The sequence below is a fragment of the Drosophila obscura genome, unplaced genomic scaffold (genome assembly GCF_018151105.1).
Source record: "Drosophila obscura isolate BZ-5 IFL unplaced genomic scaffold, ASM1815110v1 contig_185, whole genome shotgun sequence".
NCBI lineage: Eukaryota > Metazoa > Arthropoda > Insecta > Diptera > Drosophilidae > Drosophila > Drosophila obscura.
The window spans coordinates 681,933-706,145 of record NW_024542773.1 but is presented as its reverse complement, the minus strand read 5'-3'; the positions used below and the strand labels follow the sequence as shown (position 1 = coordinate 706,145).

The window sequence follows — 24,213 nt, the reverse complement described above, 5'->3', positions numbered from 1 at the left end:
CTACTATCATTATTTTTTCGCATTGGGAAGCCAAAGCAATCAGACGGATTAAAATGCCCTTTGTATGGGTAACAAAACTCAACTTTTTACTGTTGCCAGTTCGAAACCCAAGAAATGTTAACTTAATTTTCCACAAAATGGCAACACACACACCAACACACACACACAGCACGCATACTCGTACTCGTACTCGTAAATATCTGCACTTTCCCTCGCTCGGATTCGCACCTCATGCATTAGCTTACGAGAGAGAGAGAGGGAGAGGGACAGGGAGTGGGACAGGGAGTGGGAATTTAAGAGCTAGAAAGATCTGACCCACCCAGCACGAGGGGTACGAAGCTGAGTACTGCCACATAAATGGGGGAATGACGAGGAGCTCTCTAGCAAAGTGATGGGGGGTACGGTACGCATACGGCGTACGGCATACGGCGTACAGCAGCAGCTGCAAAACTATTTCTCGCACAATTGTGCGAAGTTTTTAATTAGTGTGAATGACTTTCAACATTGCGTTGGTGTTCAGAGGCTGATGCTGAGCTGAAGCTGAAGCTGATGCTCAAGCTAAAGCTAAAACTGTGGCTGTTGCAGGCTTTATGTAGTGGTGGGTGGCTGGAGAAGAAAGGGACGAGGTGTGGCTGTAGTGTTTGCATGGAATGCCTGAAAGTGCGTGCCACACCACTTTACTGCCATTAGTGGGAGGAGGCGCTCACAAGAATGCAGTAAAGTTTTCTTTTTTGCATCAACTTTCTGCCACTGGCACTGCCACAGGCTCTTGCCAGCCACTGTTCCTCATCATCATTCTCCAGTGTCCACTATCCACTGTCCACCATCCACTCTCCGGTTGTAGCATCATCCATTTGCAGGGTCCGGTGGCTGACACCTGTGTGCACTGTCCTTGTCTTAAGCAACTATAGACAGATAAGAAATATTTACGTACTCGGACTTTAATCCCTTCTTTCTTCTTTCTTTAACAGACCCGACGTCTACATCCTGACGGTGACCCAGACGCTGCAGTACATGACCGATCCCAAGGAGCTGCGCGACGTGAACCAGATCGAGTCATGGAAGTGTGACAAGAGCGTCGCCGTGGCCCCAAAGCCCTGCAACATATGGCAGACATGCGCCCTGCCGTTCAAGATACCCGAACAGAATCTGACGGACACCCGCTATATGGAGACCTGTCGCGAGTGCCCCAATGTCTATCCCTGGCTGGGCGATGCCGGCGGCACAGGCATCCAGGGTCAGGACAACTACATCTTCTCGGGTGCCAGCGGCGATGAGGCCGAAGATGACAGCACTGCCAACTAGAAAGTGTTTCAATCTTTCCTCCAAACCCCAGACCCCAAACCCCAAACCCTAAACCCCAAACTCCAAACCCAAACCAATCTCTTCTTTTTCTTTTCCCTCGACCAATAGCTTTCCCTCCTGTTTTCTTGGTTGTTTATTTTTTGTATTTTTTTTTGTATCGTTTCTCTTGTTTCCCTTGTGCTCCCAGTAATTTCTCACACACCCACACATGCCAGTCATGATGATCCAATAATGAGCTCCTCAGCTCATTCATTTCCACATTTTCCGCACCACCCCGCCCTGCCCCCCCTCAACTTTCTTATACGTATAGCTCTTAAGCGAAATTATGTCAGATTGTTCTTAGTTTATAAGCGACAAAATGTATGTAAAACCAATTTTTTTGTATGAATAAAATGATTATTTCCAAAAGAACGAAAATAATAATAAAAATAATTTGGTGGGAAATAAAACTCACTACAGCTGAGAAAGGTTGGTCTATTAATGCTTTAGAACATTGGCCGGCACGCACACACTCAAATGTTCTGCAGTGCGACTGTGTGCGTGCACTGCGGGCAAAACGGATCATTGTATCGGTGCCTTTTCCTATGCCCATTAGATAGGACCGTGCCGACCCCTGCACTAGAACTAAAAAACATATAAGAAAATATATTGCAGAGCCGGACCCGTCTTTCTCCATGGCTGTCAAGTTTACATGGTCCTGGTGCTGCTGACCCATTGTGGGCATTGATATTTAGAAGCTTTCTCCAGTTTTGACTCCGGAACTCCAGTTCCATGGTGGCAGTGGCAGTCTTAAAGATTTAGTTGCGTTCAGTCTTCGTCTCCGTCTGCCCGATTTTGTAGTCAGTCTTCGCCATTTTCCTGGACTTATTCCCAGAATGGCCTGCTCCATCAAACACTTTTCCTGGGATTGATCAGCGTGATACTTCAGTTCAATGGCAGACATAGCTGTCGAAGAAATGTTGAGCTCAGTCGATGAAGACTTCTTCTCCTGTAGAGCCTCGAATTCATAATCACTTGGCGGCTGCTCAATGAAGGTTTTCAGTTCCATGGCAGACATAGCTGTCTCGGAGCTGGCTCTGCACCTTTGCACGACTGCAGCCTCTATGTCTAAAGACCGAAAAGGAGATTACTTACGAGTATGCCAATGCACCCGTACATCCGTGTCACGTATCCAATCCACATTTACGCTGCTTCATTGGCCTGCGATCTGCGGTCTCGGCATCAAACATAACAGCCATTCGCACTCGCACTGCCGCATTGGCATTCGCATTCGCATTCACTGTGGTGCAGCCACCATCTACGGGGAGATGCATAAATACAACCAACAAATTTTCAATTACTTGTTTGGGATAATATTTTCGGGAAATGCAATCTGTCTGACTAACTTTATTCATTCATTTTGGGGGCTAGAAGCCCAAACAGCAGCAATGCATGTCCTGCTTCCTTTCCCCCACCCCAGCCACCACCACATGTGTGTGTGTGTGTGTGTGAAAGCGCCTGTTTGCTTGTGTTTGTAGTTTTGTTCCGAAAGACAAAACTTTTGCAAAACGATCAGAACGACGACGAACAACGGACAGAGGTAACAAACACTCATCTGTCCCCATCGCCCCCGCTGACTGCTCTTCCGTCCGTCCAGTGTTGGACAACTCCAGCTGGTTCCAGTCAGCAGGGACACCAACCGATTGAAATAGGAGAAAAAGTGATGGGCACTGAGTAATTACAGATATAAGCAGACGCAGTGGGGATATCCTGGACAATGGGCAGCACTCAAGATGTCTCTCACGGCTGCAGGTAGTAGCCGAAATGTAAATGCCAGAGATTGCGAAAAATCTTTCGAAGGCAAATCCTTCGTTTTGTGGCATTGAAGCCTGTTCTTTGGCTACCATGGGACTGGGAATAGTAGTAGGAAATGCTGTAACTTTGTCTGTGAGAGACTAAAGAACTCAGTCATCATGCTATATGGAACTAGTTCCGAGCTAGTTAGCCTGGAATTGCTCAACACTGGCGCGAGTCGAGCACATAAGAGTTTTAAGCGCCTTAAGCAATTCGCGTGCTGTCCCCTGTCCTTTGTTCCCTGTTCGCCGCTCACTCGAGTGTCTATGTATGTGTGTGTGTGGTGTGCGTATGTTCTGTGGGCATGGCCAGGACACACCTACGCCCCTACGCCCACACACAGCAGGCAAAGCAGGCAGGGCAGGCAGCTCGCGTTGTAGTATAAGCAGTCACTCATAAGAACTACCAAATAGATCAACAAAACATTTTTATAAACATGAACGGCAAGCATAGTCGCTTCGTCGGCGCTGCGCTGCCGCTATGTGTGCACATGCATTCGTACATACGTATGCATATCTGTGCTTATCATAAGCCGAAGATGATGACGCCACGACGCTGATAGCAGATCGGCTCAGCTGCCGATATCATGCCAAACCTGAAGCACTGACCATTCCAATTAGCTACTAAGCTAAATATACTAATAAAGAATATTTCGAAGTTGCCTGGCCACACGGCAACTCCGACTAAAACAACAAAATCACTTATATTACAGCGTGTTCCCTTTGATGCGCGTTGCAAGTTTTTTAGCCCCGCTTGAAATTGTAAAAGTTTTGTGATTTTTTCGCCGGCCTTTGGGCGCGCATTGTCAGCATTGTTTGGCTCATACTGCCGCCCGCTCTTGATGCTGCTTCTGCATACTGGCTGCGGCTGCTGCTCCTGCTCCTGCTGCTGGTTGGTGCCGTGTCTAATTTCTGTTTTAAATACATAGTTGATATCGTTGGCAAAAGTTGCAAATTGTGCTTTTGGCTGCTGCTGCTCCATCCACTGCCACTGCCACTGCTAACTATTTTGAATAATGCATAAATGCAATTTGCAAGTTGAATCGAGTGTGGTCGTGTCCTTTACGGTGTTTCGGTGAACCCGGACTTTTGGGTCTCACGCGAGAGCCACATATGGCGCCAGCCGGACGCCAGTCAGCCAGCCCAATGCTACTACCCTTACTCTTATAGTGATTTATGTTCACCGAGTCATCGATTGCCAGTTAGCATTTATGGCACTTTGGGGGATTGCCTCTGCTTGGGGCGACCCTGCTGGACGGATGGCCATCAAGTATCCAAAATCCCATCGATGGCACTTGCTTCCGGGCATCGTTTGGTCGGAATTGTTTTAAATGTCTGGCGGCTGGAGAACTCCCACATTTCATTCGATCCAAGGAACCCCTGACGCCTAGAGCCTAGCACTAGACTTATTTAGATTCTTTTCTACTATCCCAAACACATGAACAAGATGGAACCGAACGTCGAGGAGCAGCCCTTCCAGACTGTGCTCCCAGCGGCACTCTCTGACAAGAGAGGCTCGCAGGTGACTGAAGCTTCCTGGAGGGCCGCACAGGACGCAGTTGTGCGGGTCGAGAAGGTGTTGAAGTCGAAGGAAAAGGATGTTGAGGCACTGCTGGCTTCCATCGACAAGAGGGACAATCAACTGATGATCACGGCGACCAATAAGATCAGGAAGACGACAAAGTCAAGGAAGAACAGAAAATCCACGAAGAGTAATTCCTTCGAACGGTCTCAGGGCAGGGTGAAGCTGAACCACAGCCAGAAGCAGCTTCTCATGGCACAGGTGACGTGTCAGATGCGTCTATCGCGTCACAAGCTAGCGATTATCGATATGGGACTGGTGCTGCTGACCAGCGCTCTGGTCTCCTGCGCCTGCCTGTGGGAGAAGGCTGCGCTGCTGCTGTCCAGCTGCCTGCTGCTGTGGCCACTCTTTTGGTCCATTGTCCTCGCCACCAGCGGCCGCGTGATGGGCATGAAGCTGGTTGGATTCGTCCTCTCGCTGGCTGCTGCCGTCGCCACAGCTGAATTTTGTCCCTATTTGCCAATTGACTTGAACCACTACACCATGGTCAGCTCCTACGAAGCCATCTTCAAGATATCTTGCACAATCATATATGCCCTCTCAGGCATCGCTGTGGCCAGTGCCGCCATGCGAAGCACTTCTGGTGGGGCCGTGGGGCGCGCAATTCTTTGGGGCTTCCTGCCGATAGTTCCGTTCGCCAACCTGTTATGGATCCCGGCCACCGGAAACTGGCGCTGGAACGAGTACTGCACCGATCGGACAGCCAGCATAATGCTGGCTGCGCTGGACATGATCTTCGTGCTGCTGACCATCGTGGTCATCCGGAGCGAGCACAGCTCCAATGACGGTACGGTTTCTTTTCTAACCAAGGATGAGCTAAAATTAGTTCGATCTGACACATTCAAGTACTACCGAGAGCACTACGCTGCCAAACATGGAGATGGAGGCAAACAAAAACCCAAACAGCGTTTTACAGCCACTTGTAAGCAACAAAGGAGGGGCAGGAGGAGCACAAGGCCCATAAGGCTTAGCTTCCTCAATCGTTCCCCCAGATATTTTGTTTTAAATTTGTTGGTATAATGTAAAATAAAGGAACCCTTTAGCTGTCAAAACCATTTCGAATTACGAGCTGCTGAAGGGGTACAATTAACGATCAGCTTCTAGGCTTAAACATACTCGTACTATTAGCCAAATTTATGCAACATTACTAGTACAGTAGCCCTAGCCCAAGCTGGTAGGGGCTTCGGCTGTCGAGGCACTGCCGGTCGGAATTCAATGGTTCATATAAAAATGTAAAGTGCATCATCACGTGAGAACGGCTGGGCAGATTTGGTTTAAACTTTTATTCAGTTGTTCGTATTTGCCAAAAGAATGTTCTTACGAAAGAAAATTTGGAAAAAAAACCAACCTACGATCGATGTATTTGTTTCTTTTATGGAAGAACGCGAAGAGCCAATTGTCATAGTTGAAGATGAGTTCTAAGCTCGAGATATGAGTTATAATATGCCTGCTATTAGAGGATCAAACCTTGGACGATGTAAACGTTGTGAAATAAGTAATCGGAAATTTATATACTGACTGAGTACGAGTATAAGAGTAGAGTCGCGTCCACAGAAGCGAATCACGTCACACGTCTCGTTGTAAATGTAATTACACATTATTTAGATGTAAATATTTCTGTCAGTCTTAAAAAGGGTATTTAAAAACAAAACAAAAGAGAAGAAATATTGGTTTCTCCATCGATTTTTTATTGCTTCAAATGGCTTGGCTATTGGACTACTCTTGGGGATCTTGCCTTCGTTTTAGTCCTCACGATAATTGACTGAAGACAAGCGGGATCGAAGGCGACGAGTGTTTGGTGGTGGTGGTGGTGTTGGCTCGATAGAGCGCTTGCTCCGATTACGCGTATTCATCGAAACCTGTGTATTTGTCACAATCTGTAAATCCTCCAATGTGATGATTGTGCGATTGGCACTTTTTGCAATGGCCTGGGCCTCACGGAGTTTATTTCGTGCCTCATCTGCAACAGGGTGGTGCAGGATCTAGATCGGTTTCTATCGCTTTCACTAACGGATCGGATCACTTACCGACAGGCATAGCAAAAAGAGAGCTGGTCAGCTCGTGGTTTGGCCACATCTCCTTCCAATCCAAAACTCCGTCGCATAGTGTGCAAATCCGGCTGTAATAATTTTCAAAACTATCCATTTTACAATCACAAAATTCAGTTTAAGACGAACGAACACTGACTTTTGATATTATTTCGGAATGAAATATAAACGACAGGAAACTTGATTTTTCAAATTTTCAAATCTATGCACATATCGTACAGATCTAACAGTTTAAAAATCTTTGAGTTTTCTCTCAAAAATGGGGTAAACAGGAACTTCAAAGTTTGAAGTTTTGTTATCAATCTGAAGTTTATCTTAAGGCTTTCAAATGGGGCGAGACAACGTTCGCCGGGTAGGCAGGTATAAATATAAATATGAAAAGGTTTCCTGTTTTTTGTATGAAGTCCGCAGATTTAATACCGGGGTAATACAAGTTTTAGAAATAGTATACCACTAGCCGCGACTGGGCCGGTATTCTGGGATTTTTTTTAGTTCGTTGAAGAATTATCATTTTTATGGGAGACTGGGGGGCAAGCCCCCTGCGCACTCGCTTCGCTCGCTCACACAACCCTTCACGCACTGCCCCTGATTAACACATCCTTATTTTGCATTCATACTGAAATCGATGGGAAAATGCGAATTGTTTAAGCAATAACAAAAAATAAATACCCTCAATGGACCGTGAAATAATTTACGTGTAGAAACAATTATGACTCATATGTCACTACGGATGGCAATATCAAACGCAGCGGAAAAAAATCTCTCGATGGACTACCGATTTAAATATCGAGCGACGACCCCAAACTTTTTTATATAATAGATAGATAATAACAAAGGAAAACACGATTATAAAAATATAAAAAATATTCAAAATATTTTAACTAGTGTTGATTTTAATAGGCTTTCACTTGAAAGTGAATAGAATTATAAATCAATTGTTTAAATTAGGTAACTTTCAATAAATATAGAAAATAATATGGAAATTAATTTTGTTGTTTTTTATGGCATTGCGGCAAAGTGCAAGCCCCCTCGTATATTCTTGCTACAAATCCATTGCATTTAAGCCTGCCTTTCTGGATGAATCTTCAAGAGTATCTGCAGGTTACGTCTGTCTTTTTTGTTCCCTTTCATTCTCCATGGAATTTAATTCTCTTTTTTAACGTTCTGGCGATATAGACGCCCCTATATCTTTCTCAATGTCACGTGCATGTACTTGTATCTGTGTGTGACTTTTATGTGCGTGTGTAGGTGTGCGCCTTTGGTTTTATTTGCAATGTGGGAGTGACAAAAGAGCAGTGGGTTAATTGTTAAGCGGCGTGTGACTTTTCCAGCCACAACTCTCAAGCCGCTTGTCACTACACACACACACACACAGACAGATGCATGCATACAAATGCAAAAAGTGTCACACGAATATGATGTCAAGAGCGTAGCGTAATTATTGAATTACTCGACCTACCCAACCCTGCCCGACCATTCAAAGGGCAGTAGCACAAAAAAAAAAAAAGAGTCAGGTGCCATCTGGTCATATTATGCAACATAAAGTGGCAACTTGTAAATGTGTAAAAATGGCTCTTGCAACAAGGGGTTAATACATACATATGTGTATGACGTGTGTGGCTGTGTGTGTGTGTGGCGCACATAACAAAAAACCAAAACATGGCCATCCTCTGTTGCCTGACACCAACGCCATGGCATGCCAAACAGAAGCAGAGAGAGAGAGAGCTACTCGTACAGTGGCAAGACGGTAACTGGCACGTCCACACACACACACACACCAGTACAACTGTACACCCGTACAAATGTACCTGTGTCCCTCCTACCCACAAATGCACCTGCTCCGGGCATTCGTTTATGCGGTTAAAGTAGTGGCAAAAGTAGTAGCCACCAGCAAAAAATATAACAAAAAAAAATAGAAAAAGAAAAGAAACAAAAAACACACACAAGTAACTAGGAATTGGTGGACTGTTTCGACATGGCAGATGCCCATTAAACGGACACCAAAAAGGGGAGAGGCTCCTGGATCCTTTTTCCTTTCCTTTTTAACTTAATGGAGCCAAGGGGTTTTAGAGAAACAAAACTTTCAATTTAAATACCCAAATACCCAGAAGAATCCTCAATAAGTATGCTACAAAATATCAACCAGCTGGGAAAAAACATATACCCATATTCTGTACATGGTAGCGTGAATAAAAAACCCAACGCCCTTCCTCCTGGCATTCAACATTTCAGCAGCGCCCTTCCATGCGTGGGTGTGGGTTTCGGGGGGAGGGTTGGGGTTGGGGTTGGGGTGTGTATAGCGCGTGCCTTTTGGCATCCCTGTGGTAGCTGTTGCACACACTGGTAGCAAGCACTTGTCCTCTCGTACTCCTACTCGTACACACACTCGGACGGGGGGGACTGGGGCACACGGCACTCGTCCAGGCTGCTCCTCGCATTGTGCATCGCCTTGCATGGCATTGCATCGCATATGCATACAAGCATAGAAGCATAGAAAGAAATGTTTACCTTATATTACCGCTATGCAGTCGGACCAGACTCTGCCACTGCCACTGCCACTGCCCCATGTAGTAGGAGTAGGTGGAGGAGATTCGCTCTCGGAAAACTTTGTCATTTAGTTAGGTGTAAGTTAGTTTTTTGGCTTAGCCGGGCAGCCAGCAGTAATGCTGCAAACACTTTAAACAGAGACCGAACGTGGCCGGAAGGCGTGAGGCATGTAGAGTGGCAGAGTGGCAGAGCGAGAGTGGTGGTGCATGGCAAGAAGGGTGTACCACATGGAGTTACCTTAATTTAGTGCAGTTTGCAAAATGTGCGTACGTGTAGAAAGAACCAGACACCAGGCACACACCCAACACACAGACACATCCATTTGGGAGGACTGAAGTTAGTTGGGCTCCAAAGTTGACTCTACATTAAATCAAACACTTGGCGAAACATATGATCAGGAAAGTTGCTAAAATACTCTTCCCCTTGCACTTCTGGTGGAAATAAGGCCGGCAATAGGGAAATGACTCACACGTAGCCACACGTAGGCGGCGTCGTGGCCCTGGGCGAGTAACGTACTCAAAGATTGTTCCTGTCAGCGGTTTATAGCTTCACTCATGAACATGAAACATTTAATGGATTGCCAGATGGATATATTCAGCACAGAGCACAGATTTTGCAGAATACTCGTAGAATGATGTGTCGGAGGTGGCGCTGCTGTATCTGCTGAAGAAACTAAGTTTTAAAGTGTTTTCAGCCGCTTTTCCACAGTTCCTGGCAGCCACTAAAAGTAATAGTTAATGGGGTAGGGGCGCGGGGCGCGGGCTACTTATTCCTCCTCGGAATTGCCAACAATAAATCATCAGCTTTGGGGACTAACGAATTTTATAGTTGACAAACGAAATCTCTTGCGCTCATTTACTATCCGAAGATACATTTGATACAGGAAGGACATGACCCATCCCCCACAAGCCCCACAGCCATCGACGATTAGCATTGCGCCTATTGCCACGCCCATCCAAGCGGAGGAAGGGGCCTCACCTGAAACACTTGGTGCCATGCTGATTATTTTCTACTTTGCGACGTTTAAAGCGGGCTCTGGGTGTGTGGGGTGGGGTCGGGTCGGGCTCTGTGTGGCATGTGCCTGTGTCAGCAACAGCTCAGCCGCGGCAGGCAACAGAAAATCGATTAACATGGCTTTAATGGCCGCCATCCCTCTCTCTCTCGCTCTCTCTCTCTCTCCTTCCCCGCTCGACGGCCTTCCAGGAGGATGATGTTGACAATGAGATGGGGAAAGCTACAAACTTTACCACGCTTCAGAGGCAAATCCAAGTCGGGCCACACCCCACCCCGCCTCCTCCTCCCACTTCCGGTGTAAATGAGACAACATCTGTGGGGCAGGGACCGTCTTTGGGTGGCATTAATTGTGACAGATTCGAGCTTGAGCCACGAACCCGATTTCATTTTAAAGTTGGCCTTAAAGTGCGCCACCCGAACGACATATTGATGCGCTCGGAGTCGGAGCGTGGCAAAAGTCAGAGGTTCGAGGGAGCAGATGGGCGCAAATGGGAGCAGATGGGAGCACAGGGCAATTGTAATTGACTTGGAATCGCTTTGGCATCTGCCGTGCCGCCGCAGTTGTCGGCTAAATGCAATTTAATTGAACCCAACACTGAAAACCACTCTCAAATCAGTAATAAGCCATATTCTCTGACTGCCAGCGACATATCCGACATCCCAGACATCCCAGACATCCCCGACATACACACTCTATCAAAATCCATCAATAAATATTTAAAACAAGCCCCAAATGAGGGGTGAGCTCGTCCTGTAATTTGTAGAATCCTATACCGTGCTGAAAATATATCCAGCTGAAAACAACAACAACAACAACAACAAATACAGAAAAAACCCCAGCAACAATAATATTTGTAAATCAAATTTTCCCACATTTTCCGCATACAGGTGTGCGTGTGTGTGTTGTGTGTGTGTGCGTGTGTACGCACCCCTGAACAGCTCTAATTGAAAATGCAAATTACATTCGAACACGAAAATACTCGTAATTATAAAACAAGAAGGGAATTTTACACTGGATAGCCGAGGCTTCTAACACTCTCTGCTCATGGCTAATTGCAGCTGCTTATTAGCAACTACTAAAGTAAAATACGGATCGAAACTAAAGCTTAGCCTTGTGTACTAACCCAGCAAGCTAAATGGCATGCTGATCAGTGCTTGAGACCTCCGAAAGTGATCCATACTCTCATTGGCAAGGGTATTTCACAGAAAAAACAACAGCAAATGCAAATCAAATACAGGAAACAACATCGATACCGTAACTTATTTAATTATTGTTGCAACAATAAGGGGCAGGCATCTTTTATCTTTTACACAGCGTTTTCTTTGCCCCACTTTGCCACTTCGGTGGCAACAAATTCTTTCGACATAAATCCAAATTGATTTCTTCGAAATCATGTAGCGTATTAGCTACGGACTAGCCCCGACTTTGGTCTCATAAAGCCGCTCAGAACTTATCAGAATATTCAATGGAAATAATCCAAAACAATGCCTCTACCACATTCCCATATCCATATGCATATATATTCATATATGTATGCATATGCCCCCCGTACATACATACATATTTATGTACATATATCCCATCCGTACGTTGCCATTCTAGTAGTTCTAGTTCGGGTTTTGGTTCCGTTTAGGCCTTGCTTTTTGACAAATTGGCATTGTGGCGCCCAGCGGCAGGGGCTGTTCGGCTATATAATTCATTACGGATGCAAACATTTGGTATGCACGCACTCGACATTTAAATGGAGTGTGCAACAATCGATCAACGAACAGGGGAGTACCCTGCGCGAAGGCTAAATATTACTGCTTACTAGATTTCTGAGTTGAGTTGTTCCCAAAAGATCTATCAGCAGACTTCGAATTTCAAATTTAAATTTTAAAAATATACAAGCAGTGCTTTTATACCGGTAAGCACTGCTTGAAGCGGGTATCAAAGCAGAGCTTAATTCCCCTCTATGCTTGCCCATTCATCATCCACAAGTTTCCCCTGCTTGCTAACTGTTCTGAACTGCTTTCATCATACATTCCATTCCATTCCATTTTCCCCTTCCACAGCTTAAAAGTTTACTGCTTGCATCATACATATATGTATGTACATCCTACTAATATTTTCAGGGTATTCCGCCACTCGAATCCAGTGAATCGCATCCAAATAAAACAGCTTTCCAAATGTCAACGCAATATATTTATGCAGAATTGATTTGACAACAACATTGCCGAACAGCAGCAGGCACCACAAAATTGCATGGTAATGAATTACACCCAAATACCAGTACAAATACACCCATAACCCATGAACCAACAATAATAGTAGCCTGTTAATGACAGGGGTTTTGTGGTGGGATTGAACAAGCCCAAACCCCAAACCCCAAACCCAAACCAAATGCCATTCAAAATATACTTAAAGGTACACGGGGGCCACAGGATCATCTTAGAGAAGATTTCAACATAATAATTATGCCATTAACCTAACACATACAAATGTACATATGTACATATGTATGTATGTATGTATGACCAGCATTTAAATGTACAACGTAGTATTTACCAACACTTTAGTTAACCAACACTTGAACTCTATAAATTCAACAGCCCAATACAGGTGGATTGTTGCATAATGAGAAATGAGAAATACCAGAGGTTAATTTTGGTGTTTTATTCGGCCTTCCTTTGTCTTGGGGGATTCCATGAACCAAGCACGTGCGCCGTGTGGTTACATCTGTGGCTGGGTACCCGGGTACCGGGTACCTGGCGCTGTTTGTCGTCCGTCCTGCTCATAAGTAGGTCCCTCAGTGCCCAAATACCCAATGCCCAATGCCCTCTGCGGCTGTTGCTGTTGCTGCTGCCTCCTGTGAGGCGTGCGTGACTCCATGCCTGTTTGTAGTTTGATTTAGATTGGCTACGACTAGGGCTACGAGAGACGAGGACACAGGACACACAGCCGGGAACGTCAACGGAAGTTTAGCGCATTGCAAGTGGAGCATGGAAATCGTAGGCAAACGGAAACACAGCACCACCAGCACCACCCCCTGTAGCTGTCGCATGGAAGGAGCAGTCGGACATATGCAAATATATGCACATGTCGACATAAGTACATGCAAGCCGGCGCCGGCCACCAAATGAGGAGGCCAATGGAGTTGATAGAACCAACTAAGATGCCTTCATTCGTCGCCCAGTAACACGCAGCCCAGCACAGCACAGCCCACACTACCAGCTCTGTCTCCATGCTGTGCCTTCAACTCGCTGAATAAACATCAGGCTCCATCAGAATGGGGGACCAGCAGCAGCAGCAGCAGCAGTCTAGCCTGGCCACCAGCTGCGTTTATGCGTGGCAGCCTGAATGCGATCAAGGGTTTAGCATGTGCTAAAAGTTTGTGTGTTTAAATGCGATTGATTCTGTGCCACCACAAACAAGTTATGCATCAGATTTATTCTTTGATTGTGCGTGATAGCTCAGAGGTCTACGTGTGAACATTGTGGGGACAGCAGGCAGGCAGGCAGGCAGGCAGCTGAAGCGTTGAGGTCACTGCAAATGCGTGACGCGTGAAAATTCGTCAAATGCAGGCCAACTGACAGAAGAGACTTGGCCGAAAACACTTCGCTCCCAGCTCCCCAGACCCCCCCCCCCCCCCAGATCCCGAACCATGCCCCATGTCCACAATTCACTCTCCACTCGAGTGGCGTTTGCCGTTGATGCTGCTGCTGCTTCTGCTGCTTCGTTGCTTAAATATGCACAAAGAGCCACGCATGGCCAAAAGCTCGACAAGAAGTGCTTGGGAATGGGAACGGGAACGGCACTGAGGGTAAGGCTGGTGGAGCTGCGTATCAACTGATTAAGCAGTACACACGGCAAGAAAAGCGCAGCCGGGACGACCCAGGACACTGTGGAGTGGACCCAATGTGAGTGCCGTGAGCAAAGGCATTCATATGGTAACAGGGCGCTTCACGCCACTTGAGCTGCAATTAAAATTTGACTTTTTGATCTGATCTGGTCTGACAGTTTATAGTCCGATTTAAGTCGAAGTTGACAACCCTCCAGGGTGCAACCCTACGCACAAATAAACACCCAATAAAGCAGCAGCCCTATTTGTCTTTGCTTAGTTTATCAACAAATTACATTCTCTCATAATTAAACGAATTGAGTTTGGATTCGGGACTCGAACTATAATTTTATTTTAATTGCTGCACTGGCAAAAGCGTTGGCGAACATCAATCAGGGCCGTCGAATTGTGGCAATCCTTTGATTTGATTCTCAGTAAGTTTACTTTTGCAATTCGAGCCCACATGTTACTCAGAGACGTTAGAGATCTGCCACACCACAGATCTGCTTGGTAAGCAGCCAACGATGCCACCCAAGAAACGCATTGCAAGAAAGGCGCCGGGCGATTGGGTCAGCCAGTCTCCGCCGCCGTCACCGTCCCCGTCGCCGTCGCCGTCACCGTCGCCCGTTCGGAAGCTGTCGATAGGCACCCAGACCGAGATTCAAAACAGTGCGGCTCCCAGCCGTGCGCCAACTCGCCCCAAGAAGGTCACCAGCAAGGACCAGATGAGCATGATACGCCGTGGCGTGCGTAGGGCCAGCGAGCTGACCCATGTCCAAGCGCAAGCCAACAAAGAACGTTACATCATCGCTCGCCCAGGCGTGGCCGGGGATATTCCACTGCCATTGGCCAACGAGAAGGCTTGCCAGGCCACACCGCCGGTGCTCAAGGAATTGCAGATCAGTCCTCCAGGGAATCCCGTACTGTTCGAGGTACTGAATATTCCCGAGATGTCGGTGGAGCAAATGCGCATGGAGCGCATCCACAATGCCGAGGTGAACCGACTCAAGTACCTGATGGACATTGTCAATGCGGATATGCCACCGCACTGGAATCTGGCCTCAAGCATGTGGCGGGAGATTGACTACCTGGAGGACAGCATTGAGGCGTACCAGAAACAGTTAGCCAAATAGAAGCAAAGCACAATACACACAAAAAAAAACAAAAACCAAACACCCATCGTCTGCAGAAGCCCACAGTGCTGTTCTGTCCTGTCCTGTCCTGCTTGTGGCCTGCCATAAGCCACTGAATTGAATGTAGATAAACTACATCCAAACCACCAATTTACACTTTCCACTAAATCACATTCAAAAACATTGACAAATTATTGTGACTGGCTTCTTGATGTATTAAAATCAGAGCACCTGTACATACATAAATATAGTTGGATTGGATTGGATTGGACTGGATTTGATCTGTGGCATGTCCAAGGCAGAGTACGCGGGCGCCCGGATCTAATCTCCCAGGAGACATTCGCTCTTCATTTGCATTTGCAGCATTAACACATCCTTTAGTCCCCGAAGGAGTACCACAAATATCAAAACTATTTTAATTTAGGTGCGCCTCAATTTATCGTATATCTCATATCTTATTTTGGCTTACCACAAACTGCTCTACAAAATATTATTTGGTATATAACTGTCGTACAATAAGCTTGGTCTCGAGAAGGGAATCGACGCCTGGTTTCCTTACAGAGCTGGACTCGTGAGCGTCGATTCGATTCCCATCTGTTGGAGCTACCAAGTCGAAGCTTTGCCATTTGTGTCCTTCCATTGTAGGAACAATACATATGTATTTATTTGTGTAAATTAATGATCTTTCAGGGACCCTTTGCTTTGGCACCCCTTTTGGACACACAAACGAGTAAAAGGTAAATTTGGTTGGGGCCAAACTCCACTCACTATACATAAGTAGTACGTACATATGTGGTAAACACTTTTATGTGGTATATATGGGTATATGTTACATGTTAAATCAAAACCGAAGGCCTGTTCTGCTAAAGAAGTAGCTGCAGTGGGGGTAGGAACGAACAGACACACATCCACACATAATACGAGTACGAATAGGTGTACGAATGTATATCCATATCAACAGACGACAGACGACCACAAACGACACACAAACACAGTCGACAGATGATTATTTTTGCGCCTTATCGGGGTGCAGGCAGGCAGGCAGGCAGGCAGGCAGCTGATCCACAAGCAAAGAAAAACAGGTTCTCGTCGAGTCGATCAGTGTATGCCCTTAGGCGAGCCCTAGGACCATGGATCGATATGAAGCAGCAGGCATTCCAATCCACTGTGAGAGCAAACAGAGTGCCTGAATTGATGGACCGCCTGGTGAGGGTACAACAACGAAGCAGCCATACGGGCAGAGCGCAGTGCTAGCCCAGCAAGCGTAGCCTCACTCTTCAACTGCTCGAGACAGCAGCAACATCCACGACGAGAACAAAGAGCTGACAAAATGCCACGCCCAGTGCTGCTGATACACGGAGGAGCTGGAGACATTCCGGACTCGCGCATCGCTGGCAAATTCAAGGGCATCAAGGAGGCGCTGCGCTGTGCGTGGGGCAGCCTGGTGCCCGCCAGTGGGACGAAGGGCAGCGCCCTGGAAGCCGTCGAGGCGGCCGTGCGCAGCATGGAGCTGGACGAGAACTTCAATGCGGGCTATGGCTCCTGCCTGAACACCGACGGGCAGGTGGAGATGGAGGCCAGCCTGATGGAGGGGCGGCAGCTGCGCGCCGGCTGCGTCACCCTGCTGCGGGACGTAATGCACCCGATCACGGTGGCCCGTCGTCTGATGGAGAAACAACGGCACACGTTCATCGGCGGCGAGGCGGCCCAGGAGCTGGCCCTGTCCACGGGCAGCGAGCGGCTGCCAGCGAACGCCTTGGTCACGGAGGGGGCCCGCTTCACGCTGCAGCAGTTCAAGGAGCAGCTGGCCCAGGGCAAGGATCCCTTCTTCGCCCGCACCGAGCTGGCCGCTGAGCAGGAGCAGACGAAGACGAAGACCGACCCCAGCGGGGAGACGGTGGGCGCTGTGGCCATGGACCAGGATGGCCAAATTGTTGTGGGCACCTCCACCGGCGGCATTACGGGCAAGTGGCCCGGTCGCATTGGCGACACGCCCATCCTGGGCAGCGGCACCTATGCGGACAACGCCAGGGGCGGCGTCTCCACCACCGGCCATGGCGAGACAATTATGCGCTACAATCTAGCCCAGCGCATCCTGGCCGCCATCGAGCACAAGGGCATGTCCGCCCAGGCGGCGGCCGAGCAAGAGTGTCGCGAGATGACCAAACGCATCGGCGGCACCGGCGGCGCCATCGTTGTCGGCCACGCCGGGGATCTCGGCATCAGCTTCACCTCGCAACGCATGGCCTGGGGCTACATACAGGACGACACCATCTTCTACGGCATCGAGGGCCAGGTGGTACACCAGGAGCCGCTGCTCACTTAGGCTCACTTGAATGCTTCTCATTTAATGGCTCAAACATTCGTCTAAAATGAAATCAGAATTACACGTGAATAAATTACTAAAGTTACGCCTCTAGGATCTAAATTACAACAAAAAAAAAAAAAAAAGTTCTACTACGATAATATACGTATGTAAATGGTATCCATAGTTGCATTACATTGTGTTTGTTTGTTGCTTTTGTTCCCTATGCGGGGGGACATGTCTGCCTGGACATGCTGCTTGCTTCGCTTGCTTTGTGGCAGTCCCTGTGGCCTGTCTATTGCAAGCCTTTTAAGCTAGTTCTAGTTTTAGTTCTAGTTGCAGGTAAAGCTCATTTATCTGCTCACACCATTAAACTCCACTGCAGGGCGGGCGGCGCAGAGTTGATCGTCTTTTGTTGTACAGGAAATCTCAATGTGAGGCTATGGCCTAGCCTGGGGGGCAGGAGAGCGAGAGAGAGCAGCTTCGGACGCGCTTATAATCGTTGTGTTAGCTAGCTGTGGACTGCCTGGGGGGCCACGTCACGCTGCGATTCGTGAGCGTCGGTGATGCCGTAGCAGTGCTTGGCCGTCGCGTCGCGGTACTTGTTCTCGTGCTCCACGGAGTGCGAGTTGGTGCGACACTTGACGAGGCACAGCTCGAAGTGATCCGCCACGCTAGCATATATGTATTTGGGTGTGTGGGCCGCTTGCAGCACCTGTTCGAGGAGCGGCTGCTTGTCGGGATGCAGGCAGCAGGACACACAGTACTCGTACAGGCGGCAGCAGTTGGTGGTGGCGTTGCAGGTGCGACAGCTATAGTAGCCGATACCGGGCATCTCCAGGTTGCAGCAGCCGCTGGGTAGAGTCTGCTCGCGCAGGCACACAAAGCCGCGCTCGTCGGTGAGCAGTTGGCGGCCCTGCACCGAGTTGCGGCAGCGCAGCTCCGGGTCCCGCGTTCGATTGATATGCTGCTCCGGCGCCAGAAGCTGCTGCGTCCAGAGGAGCGGCCGTGTGCGCTGCACCTCAAAGTCGTCATAGCGCAGACCACTAAAGGCGCCCTGCTGCGGAAACCGAACGAGATTAGTTTTCCACTGTCCAGACTGTTCCAGTGCCACTCACCCGATCCAAGAGGTTGCCCCAGATAATGCACACCAGCAGCAGCAGCACAAGGATTATGTAGATGATGCGTCGTCTCAGCAGGCGTGTAAGTGCAGCTGGCCACATCGTATGCTAGTGACCGCATCCCAGCGGCACACCCAGCCCAGCCCAGCCCGCTACCAGAGTCAGAGGGCCCACTGTGACGCCGACTGTTCGACTTCCTCCGCTTGCTGCTGTTCTGCGACAGCTCTCCACTGGCCCGCACCCTGCATGCGCATTGGGTTCAGTTCTGCCGTGTCCTGTTTCTGCTGCTCGTGCACGTGGTATCCTGGCCAAAACAATTTATGCGTCCGTTGTAAAGGTGTCAAACAAAATTGATAGCGCTACTATACCATAGTGGTCGATATTTTACCTCGATGGTTCACCATCTAGTATCGACCGTTTGAGCTCACATGATTAGTTGTGATGGCTCCAAAATCGTTACGCGGTGAATTTTCTAAGTTTGGATTGGCTGCTATATTTTGATAGTACCAACACAAAATGTTCTAAATAAATCCTGACCATATGGCATCTAAATATATTACAATGGACAAGTTCCCAAAAGGTAAATCAGATGCAGTTTTATTGGAAAAATTATTTCAGCATTCCCACTAAAAACCTATCAGTGACCAAATAGCAACGATTGATAAAAAGATGTATTCCGAACATATCGACGTTGCAGTATTCCATCGAAAATGAGCTTGCTCTTTAGTCATTCACTGCCAACTCCACCAGATGCCCGGAATGTGAAACCCATTAACGACTACTTTGCCGGTCCGAAAGATACATTCTTTTCTACAAGCTTGAAACAGTTTTCGAAGTCCTTTTTATTGGACTATCTTAAATATTGAAGGTTCAAACAATTAAACAACAATTAAAACGATTATTAGTCGTCGTAAAATATTTATTATTGCGATTGCCAGATCCGTGGCAATTCGTTAGTTCCCTTCCCGGCTGACCAATACCGTGATATAGTTTGCGATATGACAACTTCGTTCAAATTTGATATATCAAATATTTAAAGTTATTTAACCTTTTGAATGCTTGACCTACTACAGCCCGTAAAAAACATAATTATTTGTTCCCAATTCCTCGTAATGAGGTTTTGTTCAGGATTGGCTAGCTTTTCCACTATCGATGTTGAACCTTTTTGGTTGGCATTGTTGGCCCTAGCATAAAGAAGTGTTCAAGTGGACCGCTAGAATAAAAAATCCATCCGCAAAACGGTAAATGTTGACTAAACTTTGAAGTGCATTGTTGCTTGTCAACCAAGTTTCAGTTTAATATTACTAGCTAGTTGGACTTTTAGCCCTATACCAATTATTTCCGTTAATTGATTGTTAGAATGGCTTGTTGTTCCGAATTCCATTGAAATATTAATAATGATTTTATCCTAGATTGGCCAGCATGTGCTTTTTAACCTCGCATTAATATTATTATGTTTTGTGTTATATTAATACATTTATCCCGGTTCTGTTTTTTCCTATTATTGGCTATGTTTTTAGCTGCAAAACTTTGTTAAAATCTTTAAAACAGAGACTGAGTAGTTTCTGCATTAATTGGAGCCTGAAATTACAAACAATATCTCAAGTCCATAATATCCATTTTCCCAAGGTATGCAGATTGTTCTCATTCCGTGCCAAAGTTGCCCATACAATGTCATACTTCATTTCCCGAACGTGCGAAATTTTTCCCATACAAATCAAATGTATCTTTCAAGAACACGTATTTGATTACACAATGATATTACATTCAAAATAATCAGCAACAACCAATGAAAAAGGTTGAAATTTAGGTACAGTTTCAGTATTTATTGGTAAAAGGGAATTTATTTTCTTTCATACGTGCGTGCGTCAAAAATTTGCCCTAAATAGGATGCCTTTTAGCCTGGAGAATGTCAACAGCTACAAGCTGGAGAGATTCGAAGAATTTCCTCCCTCCACGGACTATTTGTTTTTACTATTATTTTAAGCTTGCATGTATTTGATAAACAATTGTTTTGGTTAAAAAATGAGCCAAACCAAGCCCATTCTAGCGTTCCTGTTCTTAGAATGTGATCAGAGAGAGTTAGGTAGTGAAGTGGGATCTTGTTAAATAAATCCAAACATATCAAAAGCGCAACGGCTGTAGCTCGATACTATCATGATAGTCTCAAAACAATCGATAGTAGAGGCTAGCAGCAAAATATCGATACTACCGATAGGGCCCTCTTTTGTTTGACACCTCTAGCTCATATTTTAAACGCTAAAATGAGCCGGGAGAGCGGTTTGAGTGCTCTCTTTCAACTGGGTCATGGCAAGGTATGGCCCCAGTATTAAAACGGCTGAACTTTTTTTAAGGGCCTCGTAAGGACTAAATATACCATGGGTGCGCGAAAGCCCAAAATCCCGCACGGTGAGTTATGTGGTGAGGTGGGTATTTTTCTTGAAAGCTCTGAATTTTGTGACGTCACACCTCATACCTTATCCTTGCGGCGCAAACAAACAAATTCAAAAAAAAACATTCTTGACATATTCGGCGACAAAAATATCGTACCGATATTATCGTATCAAAAATAAAAAATATCACCTATATCGATATATCGATATCAACAATCCTAAAACCAAATTCAAAAAAAAACATTTCTCTTGAACTGCGCGAACGAACGTGTTGCGCGCGCGTCGAATAAATAAAGTAATAATATTTTCTCGTTTGGCTCTGTCTCGCCGCGGGACTGTTACTTGAAGCCGACTTGTGGTTGGTCGGTAGAGAGAAAAAAGCAGAGAATACGCATCGCCGAGATCGAAAAAAACCCCAGTTTGAATCGATGCGAAAACAGTTGCTTAAACCACAAATACGAAGAAACAATTTACAACATTACTGTAGGCGTGCGTGTAACGGGCAGCAACAGTAAATTTAAACGTAACCTCGTCGGTCCCTACATAATCGTCCCCCCTCCCCCTACAAACTGTCATCAACCGCATCGCTTCGCATTGCGCATTACGTTACGGCAACGGTTACGTCGTGCGTGCCTGCCTCTCGTCTTTCTGTGCGGTGGTGCGTGTGTGTGTGTGTGTGTGCGTAAGGTGTGGTATATATATAAAATCGATTGCAATTGAACCAACGCCGCAGCGAGGCAGCAACGTGTGCCGTTAGGATTTTTTCCATTACTAACATTTCTGCGCCGTGCTGGTTTTTTTTTTTTGTTGAATCAATCCACCAGCCCCCAACCCAACAGTTTTCTGCAACATATCAAATTATTGTTTGAAATATTTTTTTCCTGTGCCACCCGCTTATCGGTGATTGCGTGTGGGTGTGTGTGTGTTCGTGCGTGCGTTGAAAGGAAAAAGAGAAGCAGCAAGAACGTAAAGTACGCAAACTTTATCGCTCTCTCTCCTAGTTTCGTTGCGGATCGAAAATGGATAAGCCAACAACAAAAACCACAACGAACACGGCTCCGGCTGATGCCCAGAATGAGGCAACAGCAGCGGCAACACAGCCAAATGCTGGGTGTGGCAGCAGCACCACCACCAAGAAAAGCAACAACAGTGGCACAACCACAACTAACGGCACCAGCAGCAGCAGCAACTGTAATGGGAATAGGAGTCACAGCAACGGCGTCGCCTTGCAGCGTTTATCATCATCGACTACAACAACAAGTGTAAATGGAAACGCCACAAGCAGCGGCAACGGAAGTGGCAGTGGCATGCTGATTAACCTCAATATCAGCACCACCACCGGCGGCAACTTTGCCGTCAGCGTGGAACCCCACATCAACGTGGAGAGCCTCAAGAAGATAATCGCCAAAAAGCTGAAGGTGGCAAAGGATCGCATATGTCTGCTGCATCGTGAAAAGTGAGTAGTGATCCGCCACTAAAAAGGTTTTCAAATCCAAACCTAAACCTGCGAGTCGTAGCGGCTCCATTTGGTCATACAGTTAATTTTGATTCTCCTTCTCCTCTCCTTTTATTCCGTCCACCACTGTCTTTTCAGAGGTTATTTTTTGTTGCTGTTATAGTAACTGCTTTTGATTATCGTTTATTTGCGTTCTCTCCATCTTTCTCTCTACTCTCTGCTTAAACCTGCCTCTGTCCCTCTCGTTCTTTATGTAGTGGCTCACTTTTGCTCGTTCTGGCTATTATTATTATTATTGATATAACCTCCAAAAATCCACTAAAAAAGAAACAAAAGAAAAACGTTTGAAGGGTTAAAGTGTTATAACAGGGGCTTGGAAGGAGGGGGATTGTGCAGTGCAAATTGATCTACACACACATGCAGAAAGAGAGCCACACACATAGGCAAAGCGATTTCATAATCAATTTGTTGCTCAGTCAAAGCAACGCAAAAGACAGAGACAGCGATAAAAAGAGAGAGAAAAATAACAACAACAAAAAAGGGGAAAAATGTGCGGCACATAACACGAAACCGGCAAAAAAAAATAAAAAATAAAATGAATCAAACAAAAACAGAAAATGCAAAACGAGTCTTTCGGCGTGTTTGTGTGTGGGGTGAAAGAGAGCGCGAGCGAAGAATGAGAGAAACAGACATAGTAGGAGCATAGCCGCCAACTAGTTGAATTGGTGGGGGGGGGGGGGCGGGGGGGGGGGGGGGCCAGTGTAAACAGAAGGCTACTGTTAAAGCCTGCTGTTACGTATAGCAGCTGTTACAGTTTCGTTTCTAATATTTATTCCTGTTTTACACCTCAGAAATTTATATTCCTAATCAGCATCAAAAGTAGAGTTTCTCCCGTTTTCTATTGTTATTCTTGTTGCATGTCTTTCTCTATCTCTCTCTCTCCCTCTCTCTCTCTCAATCTCTGTATGTGTGGGATTCATTCCGATTCCTGTTAAGCGTAACTATTATTATTGTCAGCCTGCTGTTAATTCCTATGTAAGTGCACTGTTAAAAGGCAAACACTGCTGACTCTTGCTCTTCGTGTGCGTGTCCTCCGCGCATTACAGTGGCTTCTCTTTAAGTACGTACGTATGATGGCAAGAATAATGCATGCGGGTTTCTGCCTGTCTCCTCCGTCACACGAGACAGACAACTGTACTCAGACATTGTGCATCCGTCTCCCTATCGCCCCCCTCCCTTCATTTATCTTCTCTGCAAATAGATTTCTAATTGAGAGAGAGATATGTATCTTACTCATCCCTGCCTCTGCCCATTATCTTGCCTTTTGTCTGCTGCTGCTTCTGCTTCTGCAGAAAAAATCAGTAAACTTGACTGATAAGAATTTTTGCTCCTTTCCTCGCTTCAGTTTTTTTTTTTTTGTTTACTGTGGTGGTGTTTCATCTGCTTATTCTTTGTGCACTGATTCTGCTGCTTCTTTTCTGTTGCCTTTCTTTCTTTCTCTGTCTGTCTGTCTGTTGTTGCATCTGTTTTATGCCACTTTACAGCAAACAACAAAATCAAAATGGGCAATGGCGTCACGGTTGCTTCTCCTTCTTTCTCTCTCTCTCTCTCTCTCTCTCTCTCTCATCTTCTTACACTTGAAGTTCCCTTCGTTGT

The 24,213-nt window shown here is 46.4% G+C and overlaps 5 protein-coding genes across 6 annotated transcripts in view; 4 read left to right on the top strand and 1 right to left on the bottom strand.

Moving 5' to 3' along the window:
• Nucleotides 1-1,716, top strand: part of LOC111071679 (chitin deacetylase 1) — a 46,801-nt gene extending 45,085 nt beyond the window's left edge. Inside the window, exon 8 of the mRNA XM_022363155.2 lies at nucleotides 972-1,716. Within this exon, the coding sequence (XP_022218847.2) occupies nucleotides 972-1,305 (334 nt within the window). The 3' untranslated portion in view covers nucleotides 1,306-1,716. The remainder of the gene's footprint in view (nucleotides 1-971) is intronic.
• Nucleotides 1,717-14,651: 12,935 nt separating this feature from the next.
• On the top strand, nucleotides 14,652-15,313 carry LOC111071672. Its single transcript, XM_022363147.2, has one exon. It carries the CDS (start codon nucleotides 14,674-14,676, stop codon nucleotides 15,280-15,282), a length of 609 nt encoding a protein of 202 aa, XP_022218839.2. The 5' UTR covers nucleotides 14,652-14,673; the 3' UTR covers nucleotides 15,283-15,313.
• Nucleotides 15,314-16,546: 1,233 nt separating this feature from the next.
• LOC111071668 (probable isoaspartyl peptidase/L-asparaginase GA20639) lies at nucleotides 16,547-17,765 on the top strand. The gene has a single exon (XM_022363144.2). It carries the CDS (start codon nucleotides 16,613-16,615, stop codon nucleotides 17,606-17,608), a length of 996 nt encoding a protein of 331 aa, XP_022218836.2. The 5' UTR covers nucleotides 16,547-16,612; the 3' UTR covers nucleotides 17,609-17,765.
• LOC111071669 (SREBP regulating gene protein) lies at nucleotides 17,147-19,037 on the bottom strand. Of its 2 annotated transcripts, none has more exons than XM_022363145.2 (3): nucleotides 18,706-19,037; nucleotides 17,784-18,647; nucleotides 17,147-17,649 (listed from the first exon to the last, which is right to left on the bottom strand). In XM_022363145.2, exons 1-2 carry the CDS (start codon nucleotides 18,808-18,810, stop codon nucleotides 18,099-18,101), a joined length of 654 nt encoding a protein of 217 aa, XP_022218837.1. In that variant the 5' UTR covers nucleotides 18,811-19,037; the 3' UTR covers nucleotides 17,147-17,649; nucleotides 17,784-18,098. The 2 variants fall into 2 exon arrangements, with proteins under 2 accessions (XP_022218837.1, XP_022218838.1); XM_022363146.2 differs by having other exon boundaries at nucleotides 17,784-18,644.
• A 2,321-nt stretch (nucleotides 19,038-21,358) lies between these two features.
• Nucleotides 21,359-24,213, top strand: part of LOC111071650 (midnolin homolog) — a 32,156-nt gene continuing 29,301 nt past the window's right edge. Inside the window, exon 1 of the mRNA XM_041592676.1 lies at nucleotides 21,359-22,557. Coding sequence (XP_041448610.1) covers nucleotides 22,121-22,557 — 437 coding nt within the window. The 5' untranslated portion in view covers nucleotides 21,359-22,120. The remainder of the gene's footprint in view (nucleotides 22,558-24,213) is intronic.

What these genes read in the sequence shown, in the direction of transcription:
- LOC111071668 (XM_022363144.2), top strand. Translation starts at nt 16,613, where the DNA reads ATGCCACGCCCAGTGCTGCTGATACACGGAGGAGCTGGAGACATTCCG.
- LOC111071672 (XM_022363147.2), top strand. Translation starts at nt 14,674, where the DNA reads ATGCCACCCAAGAAACGCATTGCAAGAAAGGCGCCGGGCGATTGGGTC.
- LOC111071669 (XM_022363145.2), bottom strand. Translation starts at nt 18,810, where the DNA reads ATGTGGCCAGCTGCACTTACACGCCTGCTGAGACGACGCATCATCTAC. An exon ending in GGGGCAACCTCTTGGATCGG is followed by an intron (nt 18,648 to 18,705) that starts GTGAGTGGCACT and finishes CGGTTTCCGCAG; the next exon opens with CAGGGCGCCTTTAGTGGTCT.